The 12952-nt window shown below is 34.8% G+C and overlaps 1 protein-coding gene across 3 annotated transcripts in view; it reads left to right on the top strand.

The window, feature by feature from the left end:
- LOC150102983 (hexosaminidase D-like) overlaps positions 1–12952 on the top strand; it is a 229779-nt gene that overhangs the window by 197490 nt on the left and 19337 nt on the right. For all 3 annotated transcript variants that reach the window (XR_016548766.1, XM_090397339.1, XM_090397338.1), the window contains exons 12-13: positions 5305–5386; positions 12323–12433. Coding sequence is in view for 2 of the 3 variants with exons in the window: in XM_090397339.1 (XP_090253465.1) it covers positions 5305–5386; positions 12323–12433 (193 nt within the window). In the remaining variant the exon portion in view is untranslated. The remainder of the gene's footprint in view (positions 1–5304; positions 5387–12322; positions 12434–12952) is intronic.

The following is a 12952-nucleotide window of genomic DNA, read 5'->3' as shown; positions in this document are numbered from 1 at the left end:
CTTCATTCTTGTGAGGATTTTTTGTTTGTGTTCGGATCAGAAGAACTGTAGCAGTAGTTGGACCATGGGAAAGAGGAATAGATGTCATGGAGGTCCTCCCAGTTGGCTCACTTGTAGTGTCAAGGGACATGGGACTGTCCAAGTTGTCGGTTCCCAAGAGGGGAACTGACAACCACAGCATACTTGTCAGATATTCTGGTCGGAAGATTGGTGATCTGAGATAGGTCATTGCTGATGGCAAACACCTCAGCATGATCAGTGAAACTGGGAAAAGGGAGCTAATGTGAGTTCTGGACATTGAAGTCCTCAAGAAGGATGGCCTCAGTATTGGAATATTTTGACAGCAGAAAGTCAATCTTTAGAGAGAGAGAGAGAGATAGTTGAAGAGGTCAGAGTGGTTGACAGAGTTTGGAGAGCGATAGAGCATATGAAAAGGGCAGGTTGGTTTGGTAGAGAAATTTTCAGCCAAAGTAGATCCAACTGGGGATTCAAGGGTTTGTAGTCTCTGGCATGGTATGCTGGTTGTGATGAATGTACAAGTGCTGCCCTTGTGGCAGAAAGAGCTGTTTAATATTTGGACAGTTAAGGTGAACACTGACTGTTGAGGTTCTGATAGGATTAATACTTCTGATTTAGATGACTAGGTGGTGGTGCATATCGTTTATATTGCTGTTTAGACCACAGATGTTTGTGAAGTGGATGTGGAAACTTTTTTTTTTTTTTTTTGGTAAGAATTAATGTTTCTTGAGTTGTTTGATTGAATTTTTGTTATTTGTTAGGATTTTTTTGGTTGGATTTTTGATATTTTTTTATGGTTGGATTTTTTTTTTGAAACTGTTTTCTTTATGAAATTTTTGAACTATTTTTTGTGGGAGAATTTTTGTGATCCACTGTTAAATCACATTTCTTTGGATTGTGATCCATTGTATTTGATGAGGAAGAGATAAAGAGAAAGCGGCATGCAGTGAGAGTTGATAGACTTGCAAACATACTGTCCAAACAGAGGACATCAGTCCACGTGGCTTCGGCAGTTCTCCCGCAGCCACTGTATCTGGTCTCCCACCAGTCATGCACTGTCAAAATACGTGGTTGCAGGATTTGATGCTGGCTGATTGAGAAGCCTCCAGATTCGTTACTAACTGGTTTGGTCCCATGAATCCATCCAGCAGCGCCTGTGGAACTGTTTTTTCTGCTGTACCCTCAAATAGGGAACAGTTCTAACCCCCTACAGTGAGATACTGATATGTCATTGATGGTATCACTCTCACTACATGTGGGAAGAGTGGGGGGAGGGACAGAAACCAGAACCCTTGCTCTAGTGACCAAACATGGCTGCAGCTTCTTCAGGTCCGTAATAAGCAAGGTGGTGGTATTTCACTGGGCAATGAAAGACATCTTCATCCTAGAGGTCTAGTTTGCATTTCAACTAGGGAAGGTATACTTTTGTGATGGCAATTCTTGCTAGGTTTGCCAGAGCCCTGTTTGTGGAAACAGGCTATACTGCTGGAAGGTGGGTGACTTAACTACAAGAGGCTATATATTGCTCATCGACAGCCCTTTAGTAGCCCAACTCAGGCTGCTAAAGGGCTACTACAAAGGATTACTATTTTAGATTCATGTTTTAATTCTTTATTCAAGGCATTAAGAAAGTCACAAAGTTTTTCACAAGTGTACTTGTATTTAGAGGCTACTGAATTCATATCAGTTGCCTTAGTATCCCAGAATGTGAGAGCATTATAGGAAGAGTTACCACCACTGAATATTTTCAACCATTGTTGAAGTCTCATCAGTTGTTGCTAGACACAGGAAAATCCTAAGGTTAAATCAATGCCACCAGGATATAGTATTCAAAAAGAGGTACAAATTCACATGGAGAGAAGATGCGAGAAATAAGAAAAGTCTCATTGACAATGTTATAGTTGATAGTGATGTTTTCCCACTGGTTCAGGACACAAGAATATACATGGATTTTGAAATACTAAGTGATCACTATTTACTTTTGAGCAGGATATGAATTTCATTTTATAAGGAGAGTGTATATAAGAAAGTTTTAAAATGAATCAAAGTTGAGCAGTTTTCAGAGGTGAACTGTAGACTCAAATACACAAACATCATTGAAGAAAAAATGAGAATATGAAAAGAAACGTTGGAGATATAATGCCAAATCCTGTGTGTGTGTGTGGGGGGGGGGGGTTTGAATGCAGTGAGGTTGTCTGTAAGGATAGAAAAATCAGAACTCCATCATGGACTGAGGAAGTTAAGAAAATGAAGAAAGCATATCAAAAGTTCCTGACAAATAAGTCAGATTGTACTCTTCAAAAATACAGAAAAAGTGTAAGAAAGTGAAACTGTGTAAAACTAGCTGAACAAAATTCATGGGAAGACTTTGTTAAGAACTTAGAAATGGAGGAACAAGTACTGTGAAAGGAATCAGAGGCAGTAAAGATGACTTAATAACTGAAGATGAAGATATTCTATATGTCCTGAAGTAATTACTTTGAAAGATTGCTAAGTGAAACAAGCAGTGTTAGCACGGTGGTAGAAAACTCCTAACCAGAATGCAGTCAGGAATACATATCATTACTTGAAGTAGAAAAATCCATCAAAAATCAGAAATGTGTAAAGGCAGCTGGAGGAGATGATATTTGACAAGAAATGCTCAAATATGGAAGTAATAGAGGTTTAATAGTGGCTGCACTGCATAATTCAGAAGGCCTGTTCAGAGGACCAAATTCCAGATGATTGGAGCAGTTCATAGTACCTGTCTATAAAAAGGGAAATAAAACTGAACATAAGAATTATAGAGGAATTTCCCTAAGTAAGTGTTCCTAGTAAGATTTATGCAAGCATACTTAAGCAGTTAGGGGCTAAAGGATCTTCCTCAGCCATAGCCAAGTTAGCCGGTCTTGGGTGTGGACAGCAGGGTTTTTTCCTCCAGTTTATCCTGATGTTTTTCCTCCCTCAAAGTAGGCAAACTGGTGAACACGCACTTTGACAGACATGGGATACTACCGGGAATAAGGAGCAACCAACCTATTCTGTGAGATTATTGGTTACGGAAGCTTACACGGTAAAATGTGTAGGCCTGCTCAAAAGTGTAACATACAATGACTTGAGCAACAGCTAAGAACAGTTGTGGAAGGAACAATTGGTGAAGAACAATCTGGATTCAGGCCAAATGGAGGTTTTCAGGATTAGATTTTCATTTTAAGATAGATAATTGAGAAATCTTGGAAATATAACAATGATTTGTTTTTAAGTTTCACAGATTGGGAAAAGGCACATGACAAGGTGCCAAGAGGAAAGCTCTTCAAAACACTGCAGTTTTATGGTGCAAATTGGATATTATATCAAGCAACATATAGTCTATTTAAGCTGTAACATAACCGTTAGAGATCAAGGAGGCACAGAAAGATGCTTTGATGTTAAATCAAGTGTGTGACAAAGGTGCACATTATCTCCACTGTTATTCATTATCATCATGGATCACATTACAAAGAAAAGTGGTATTAAATCTGATATCAAAATTTGTGATGTTAATCTTAGCTCTTTACTTGATGCAGATGATGTTATACTTTTGAATAAATCCTGTACAAGTGTGCAAAACTCATGACTAAATTAAATAACTGTTGTAATAAATTTAGTATGAGAATCAGCAATAAAAAAGACAAAAGACAATGAAAATAGTCAGAAACATTGAAAATGTCAATTGTATCCTGAATGGTGAACCTTTAGGACAAGTAAAACATTTCAGCTATTTAGGCACAATTTTTACAAAGACAGCAAATTAAGAATTATTATAGCTGGTTATGGTAAGTTAAGTCAGTTTATATGGAATAAGAAATAAATTTATATGGAATAAGAAAGAAATTAGCCAAAACATTAAATTAGCTGTATACAAGACTGTGTTCAAACCAATTTTAACTTATGAATCTGAGAACTGGCTTAGAAATAAAACTTAATCAAGGACTGGAGATCTCTGATATGAGAGTTCTGAGAATGATTAGTGGAGTGAACAGATGGCATCAATGGCAATATCACATTAAAAATGGCGGTATTAGGAACAAACTTGCCATTCAGGAATATGTTAGTAGAACTAATCTCAGGTGGTATGGTCACTTAACAGAATGGGAGAGGAAAGATAGAAAAACAAGCATTTTTTGCAAGGAAAAGAGGTGGAGGATGACCAAAATCTATGTGGATTGATATAATAAAAAGTGCCTTAGAAGACAGAAATATAAGATCTGATGATGTTGCAGTCTTGACAGATAATAGATTAATTTGGAGAAAAATTGTTGATTGGAAGTAATAGTATAACATTTTCATGTAATAATATCCTGTACATCCCCTGAGGATACATATCAGGAATTTGATGATATTGATGATGTACTAAAGTTATCTATCACCTTAGTATTAAAATATTCTGGATAAGAGATAACCGGAGAAAGTTTTTCACTTGGCTACAAAGTATATTATACTCGATCAATAAATTATATTTTTGTTTCAATCCTTTATCCAAGTATAAGTAAAAAATTAGCAATAAAAATCTCAAAACTATTAAAATAGGCAGAAACAAAATTACAATATGGATATAGACAATAGAATAGGCAAAGTTGGTCTTGTGGGTAGTCAAGTGAATAAATTTTCATGGGATAAGAGATGAATTAGCCAAAACACCAAACTACCAGTATACAAGGCAATGTTCAAACATATTTTAATTTTTGGATCTGAGAGTTACATTAGAAATAAAACACTTCATCCAAAAGTCACTACAGATACAAGTGTTCTGAGACAAGTTAGGTGAGTGAAGAGATGCCTTCAATGCAAAATCTTATTAAAAATGTATAAATTAGGAAGGAACTTGTTAGCATTCAAGAATGTGGGAACAGAGCTAATCTGAGGGGGTATGATCACTTAATCCGAATGGAAGAGGGAAGGTTAGCAACACACATGTTTGATGCAGTATGGTAGGGAAAAGACTCAGAGGAAGAAAAATATCTAGAAAAATTGTGTAGGGATTTATCTGGAAATGTATGATGATATTAAATTTTTGATTTTCATTAATAGAAAGCTATGCTAAAAGTTGTTTGTGAGTTTTTCCATCCATTTTCAGGAAATTTATAGGAAAAAATGGAAAAACTGAGTGAAAAGAAATACTTCCTGTCACTCCTTGTATGCTACTATAAAATATCATTAGAATAAAAAAATATATATGTATTACATTTTTGATTTTGTTGTTTTAATTGTACTTTTAAGCCTATGCTATAAGTTATTTGTGAACTATTTTTCAAATCCTTTTTTCAGGAGATTTGTCAGATGAAGGTCTTCAAAATGCTTCAAATATTTTGGGTTTTACAAATGAAATTGAACTAGATCCCTTTCCAAGGTAAGTTTAATTTTTTTATTAATTTTTTAACTATAAAGTGAAGGAACAGTAATTCATGACACTGTGTAACTAGTCTTTTGGATTTTTTTTTCTTTTTTTAATTATCATTACAAACTATGAGTACCAGGAATCAGTAAAAAATTGAGGAGAAAGAAGGATATTGAATATTTTATTTTTAGGAAATACATCAAGATGTTATTTAAAGAACAACAGAAGAATGAACAGAAAGCAGATTTATTTTCTAGGTTTGGAGTTAAATTTTGAGATAGTGATAACTAGCTGCTACATGTCAGTTCTGGTAAACAGTGACTATGGAAGTATCTGAAAAATTCATGCAAAAAAAAAAAGGTAAAGGAGAATGAAATAAATCTGAGTCAGTGTTTATTTGGGGATATCTTAGCATTGTTTAGAAGTAAAGGTAAAACTTAAGGATCAAAGAGGACCTAATATTTTGGAGCTATACCTGTGATATGTTTAGGCAAAGAAAGGTCAAAGGTTAGATTTAACAAAATATTACTTTTGTTATACTGAATTTTAAATATTATAGCAACAAAGTTCATGATTCAAAAACTTGACTGGATGTTTTCTGTTTGAACTGGACAAATATTGCATCAGTTTATTATCTGAGTAAATCATCTATGAATGGACAGCTATGATAAATTTCCCTTTATTATGTGGCTCCTACATACGAAAAGTTTATTGGTACATTCATACTGTGGATGGGCTAAGGGTTTTTTTTCTATTTTTACTGATTTTTATATAATTTTCTGTATTTTATTCATTTTTTATCTAGTCTAAAAACCCTGCTCTAGGGACCAAACACGGAACTCTTTTAAGCTACTTCAGAGCTCCAGGAAGTGGGGCAGTGGTCTCACACCAGGCGATGAAATTTACCTCACACCTAATCTCAATCTCCCACTTTTCATTCTACATAACTTTATTGTTTCAACTGCTTTTCTTTCATGATCTTTCAGTTACTCTCTATAGGAAAATATTAAGAGAAGTGAACAAATTAGAATATTTCTGACTTTTGAATCTGTTAATAGCTGATACAGGAACTCTCATTATACACAAGGGTTGTGTTCTCAAAAATCAGCACATATATTGAAAATGTATAAAAGAGGAAGCTTATAACACAGGATAATAGAGGTTGCGTTCTCAAATGAGCACAGTTGTGATCTTTCAAGTATTTTTCATACATATTAAGTCATAAGAGTAGTAAATAAAATATTCAGTATATAAAACAAATAACTATTAAAGTAGTTCTTTATTTTTGAATACTACATCCTACCCACATCTTCTTTAGCTGGTATGCTGAAATGGAAAGCTCATTGGATGCTGAAGGCTGCTTTTTTAAGAATCTCTCTCAATGCAGTTTTCAACTTCTAATTATAACCTCTCAGTGTCTAATCTCCTTCTGCTATCTTTGCTTTGATGAGAATTTCATGAAATTCTTAATTGGCAATGTGATCTGCTGCTGTGGCCTTGCCAATCATGTTGAGATTGTGGAATGCATAGTGACTTATAGCAGTTGAACTGCCCACATCTTCCAGCATAAAGTGTCAATTGTTTTTCAAATTTTGTTAGATCTTCATACAAATCTTTCTCCTTCTCTTGTATGACTGCAATAGACAAAGGCATTCTGCTGGTTCTGATACCCAATCCATATACCTAGCATTCTTTCCATTTTCTCAGTTGCATGAGATCGAGATTTTGTTATTCTGGTCATACTGAGGATTGACTGATGTGGATGATTGAGCACTTTTGCAGACTGTATCAGCCATTATCACTGTAGAATCACTCAGTCATGTGGTCCTTTGAATGTCAATACTACTCTTACATATATCAAACTGATTCAGATCTTCCAACTTCATCACTGAAGAATGGGGTTTCCATAGCCTTTTTTCTTCACTTGATCTTAATTCACATTCTTCTATAATGGGAAAGTTTTTTCACAGATATAGACTACTGCATAGATCAGTAAGGCAGTAGTGATACAAATTGGACATTGAGCTATACATGGACAGGGATAGGAAACAAGGTGCATGTGTGGAAGCTTCCACATCTTGGATAGAAAACATTGATAGTCTTTTTGTACTGTAATAATGAAATTGTGTACAGTTGACACTTGAAGAATGCAGGTTTGAACTGCATGGGTCCACTTATATGCATTTTTTAAAATTGGAATTATATTATATTGGAAAAGTTTTTAGAGATTTTGATAATTTGAAAAAACTCGCAGACGAACTGCATAGCATAGAAATATCGAAAAAATTAAGTAAAAGTTAGATAAGTCATGAATGCATAAAATATATATATAAATACTAGTCTATTTTATCATTTACTATCATAAAATATACACAAATCTATTATAAAAAAAGTTAAAATTTATCAAAACTTATGCATGCAAACACTTACAGACCGTACATTGCCATTCACAGTCAAGAGAAATGTAAACAAACTTAAAGATGCAGTATTAAATCATAACTGCATAAAATAATTATTAATTAGTATAAAATAAAAAAATTAACGTTTTATTCATTAGTGTATAGGCTAGGCGAATCAATCGTATTGATTGCACTAGGTTACCATAAAGCAGTCATATTGCTGCTTCTTTATTATCAATGCATGAATTGTTATTCCTGTAAATAAATATGAATAATTTCTTTTCACATTATCTTTTCATTTTTAACGTCTAGTGTTATTAATATGTATAACATCTACAGTGTTTTGTATCATATAAGACAATATTGATGTAGGTACTTACAGACATAAGATTCATCTTGTAAACAGACGACGTAATATCAACATGCTTGGACGTGGCCTGGATCAACAAGGTCCGCAATACGAATCGAGCAATCAGGGGTTGGATTGAAAAGTGGGATACCGAAAGGAAACAGAAACTGAAACTAACAAAACTATTATCATTGGATGGCAGGAAAACTAGAATTACTTTGTGAGGAAATGAAGAGATATCGGTGTGATATACTAGGACTGGTGAAGTTGTGATGGACATCAGCAGGAAAGATAAATAGATGCGAAGTCATATGGTCATGGCATGACACCAAGCATGAAGCAGGAGTTGGTTTCCTTCTTAACAAAAAAGCTAGAAAGGCACTCCCAGGCTATAAATCAGTCAATGAATGAATAGCAGCAAGATTTCAAGCAAAACCATTTAATATATCAATAGTCCAGATATATGCACCCACATCTGACAGCACTGATGAGGATATTGACTTATTTTACAAAGATCTGACAGAGACAATAGAAACAATACCAAAACAAGATGTACTAATTATTGAAGGAGATTGGAACGCCAAAGTCGGAATATATAATGATGGTTGGGAAAGAGTCATGGGAAAATATGATTTCGGAGAAAGAAATGAACGAGGTGAAAAAATGTTAGAATTTGCTGTGGACCACGATATGATGATCTGTAACACAAGATTCCAGCAAAAGGAGTGTGAAAAATGGATGTGGTGATCAAATGATAGGAAAACCAAGAACATGATTGATATGATTAAAAGAAGATGGATAACATCAGTACAGAAGTGTCAAACTTTTCAAGGAGCGGATATAGACTCGGATCATAGCTTAGGGATTGCAAACATCAAGTTGAAATTAAAAAAAGAAAATATAAACTCCCTCATCAGAAATGAAAAGAGCAAAAACAAGTGAAGCAGAAATAGGAAGAAGGTGCAGAACAGTGTTAGAGGAGAAACTTAAAAGTGTGGACAAAGAAAAAAATTCGAATCTAAGAGCAAAAGGAGTAATGAAGGCGATGGAAGATTCAGTTGAAGAAACAGTACCAGAAGAAGAGAAGATCGAGAAGAAATGTATTAGACAAGAAACACTGAAGTTAGTACAGAGAAAAGAATGTTGAAGATAAGAAGGAATACATCAGAACAAATGGAGGAGCAATATATAAGAACATGTAATGAGGTGAAAAAAAGCAGTCAGCCGGATATGAAGGAAACCGACTCCTGCTTCATCTTGGTGTCATACCATGACCATATGACTTCACATCTATTTATCTTTCCTGCTGATGTCCATTGCAACTCTGCCAGTTCTTGAGTTTTCCTGCCATCCAAAGTGTCCGTACATTCCATGTTCCTACTGATAATAGTTCTGTTAGTTTCTGTTTCCTTTCGGTATCCCACTTTTCAATCCAACCCCCAATAGCTTGATTGGTATCACAGACCTTGTTGATCCGGGCGACGTTCAAGCCGGCATGTTGTAGCTGTTGATCGTATCTGCATCAGATAACAATCATGTTTTTTCTTTACGGTCAGAGCATCGACACTCATCTGACTAACCCTGCACCTTTATCAAAGCTTGGGACTGGCATGAGACTCCCTAAGGATTCCATGGCAGCTTTTTGCTTTGCTTCCTGACAAATCAGAATTAACCTACAGCAGATTATTCAGTGCCTTAAAGGGCCAACGTTCATCATTAGATCCCGAAACATTAATGGTTGACTTCGAGAAAGCAACTATCAATGCTTTTTCTAACATTCACACTTGGACTTGCCAAACTGAGCAAATACCTGGATAGTGCGCTATCCAGGTATTTGCTCACGCTTGGACTCACCAAACTTTATATAGTTTCTATATTCGGCATAAAACTCTTTGAGTTTCTTTTTTGGCTGTGAAACAATATGGGATGTAATATCCCTTAATTTCAATAATTTTACGTCGCCGAATTGAAGCCTTTGGCTCTTCATATATTTAGTAATTTATTAGGACACCTTCTTGGCAATTCGTATAGTAGGGTATGTAAGCTCTGTTCGCCACAAACTTGGTATTATCTAGGTCTAGCTACTCACTGATGAGACCTCAATAAAGGTCGAAACCGGTCTTGGTAGTGACCTTCTCTCATAATGTGGAACAGTAATACAGCTCCTAGGAGCTGGGTTTCACATTATGGGTAAATACCAAGAATAGTGATCGGAGCTTGCTCCACCCTTACTATGAGTTGCCTCAGTGTTGCACTATCCAGGTATTTGCTCATGCTTGGACTCGCCGAACTTTATATAGTTTCTATATTCGGCATGAAACTCTTTGAGTTTCTTTTTCGGCTGTGAAATAATATGGGATGTAGTATCCCTTAATTTCAATAATTTTACGTCGCTGAATTGAAGCCTTCGGCTCTTCATATATTTAGTAATTTATTAGGACACCTTCTTGGCAATTCTTATAGTAGGGTATGTAAGCTCTGTTTGCCACAAACTTGGTATTATCTAGGTCTAGCTACTCACCGATGAGACCTCAATAAAGGTTGAAACCGTCTTGGTAGTGACCTTCTCTCATAATGTGGAACAGTAATACGGCCCCTAGGAGTTGGGTTTCACATTATGGGTAAATACCAAGAATAGTGATCGGAGCTTGCTCCACCCTTACTATGAGTTGCCTCAGTGTTGCACTACCAAATGGGTTATGTATTGCACTATCCAGGTATTTGCTCACGCTTAGACTCGCCGAATTTTATATAGTTTCTATTTCGGCATGAAACTCTTTGAGTTTCTTTTGCGGCTGTGAAACAATATGGGATGTAATATCCCTTAATTTCAATAATTTTACGTCGCTGAATTGAAGCCTTTGGCTCTTCATATATTTAATAATTTATTAGGACACCTTCTTGGCAATTCTTATAGTAGGGTATGTAAGCTCTGTTTGCCACAAACTTGGTATTATCTAGGTCTAGCTACTCACCGTTGAGACCTTAATAAAGGTTGAAACCGGTCTTGGTAGTGACCTTCTCTCATAATGTGGAACAGTAATACGGCCCCTAGGAGTTGGGTTTCACATTATGGGTAAATACCAAGAATAATGATCGGAGCTTGCTCCACCCTTACTATGAGTTGCCTCAGTGTTGCAATACCAAATGGGTTATGTGTTGCACTATCCAGGTATTTGCTCACGCTTAGACTCGCCGAATTTTATATAGTTTCTATATTCGGCATGAAACTCTTTGAGTTTCTTTTTCGGCTGTGAAACAATATGGGATGTAATATCCCTTAATTTCAATAATTTTACGTCGCTGAATTGAAGCCTTTGGCTCTTCATATATTTAGAAAAGAATCATCTTTCGTCAGGCCAATGCACCTGCCCACAAAAGTGTTTTGGCAAGAAAATTAAGCAATCTGCACTATGAATTGCTGGAACATCCATCCTATTCTCCAGATTTGGCTCCCTCTGACTTCTATCTCTTTCCAAAACTAAAACTCTTCTTTGCTGGTCAGCATTTTTCTTTGAATCAAGAGGTGATTGCAGCTGCAGTGAGGTATTTTGCAGATCTTACCGAGAACTACTACAAGAACAGGATAATGGAGATGATTAGTCTTAATGGAGATGATGTTGAAAAATGAAAATAATTTTGAAATTATAAATTCATTTTTTCATTGTTAGGGCGAGAACTTTTCGAACCACCCTCGTATATCTTGTAGGTATTTAGTATAATATAGCTAAGTTTCTAGTTTTAGAAAAGGACGCTCTACAATGGATGCAGCTTTCTGTTTAAAACTATTTATAAAAAAAAGAAGAGAATTTAATTTGGAAACTCATCTTTTGTTTATAGATTACGAAAAAGCATTTGACAAAGTAAAAAGATATATACTGTTTGATATATTACAAAGAATAAATATACCTAATATTTTACTACATGCAATATTGAATATATTGAATATATATATAAAGATAATTAAATAAAAATAAATTAAAAGTTATCTGAAAAACAATCTATAAATCAAGGAGTAAGACAGGGATGCCTTCTGTCTCCAACTCTTTTCAGTATTTACATTAATGAAATATTAATTGACACATCATTTGATACTTATCCAAAAGAAAAAAAAATTAAATAATTTTGAAAATAATAAATAGCAATTTATTACATCAGATAACCTTTTTAATCCTGAAATTTATTTATATATTTTGATAGACCTCGACCTGTGGATCTAACTCCCAGTTTTCCTGGTGGTAGCATCTATAGTAATTGCCATCACTTAACTAATCTTATTATAGAATATCATGTGTTTATGCATCATCCAAGGTAATCTGTAAACAAATATATATGTGTATGTATATATATATATATATATTTTTTTTTTCCCCTGTTTTAATTTTTTCTACACATTTATAAATAAACATATTCTGCCTTTAGTAAACCAAAATTTAGGATACTTGAAGATAGGTTTACTGTTGTTGATTCAAAATATAACTTGTCATTAGTTTATATATTTGCTCAGCTATTGAAATTAATTGTGCACTTAGTGCTTATGATAATTTTGGTTTTAGATAGTTGACTATAAGTGGAACGTATATTGACATAAAAACTTGGAAACTTATTGTTAATTGATTCAACAATAATTCAAACCTTGTTGATTGATTCAACATGGGAGGTATTTGACAAAATTTTTTGCAAGATTAGAAACATCGAAACGTATGGTGAACTTGAGAAGTTGAAAAGAAGTAATCAAATCAAAAGTTCAGCCCGAGAAATATGTAAGAAAGCTGTGTAAAAGTAGCTAGAAGTCATTATACAACTGGTAAGAATATAGAAGGTAAATAT

The sequence above is a fragment of the Typopeltis vanoorti genome, chromosome 9 (assembly GCF_054136105.1).
Source record: "Typopeltis vanoorti isolate ZY-2024b chromosome 9, IOZ_Tvanoo_1.0, whole genome shotgun sequence".
In the NCBI taxonomy this organism is placed as follows: domain Eukaryota; kingdom Metazoa; phylum Arthropoda; class Arachnida; order Uropygi; family Thelyphonidae; genus Typopeltis; species Typopeltis vanoorti.
This window is presented reverse-complemented; position numbering and strand designations above follow the sequence as displayed.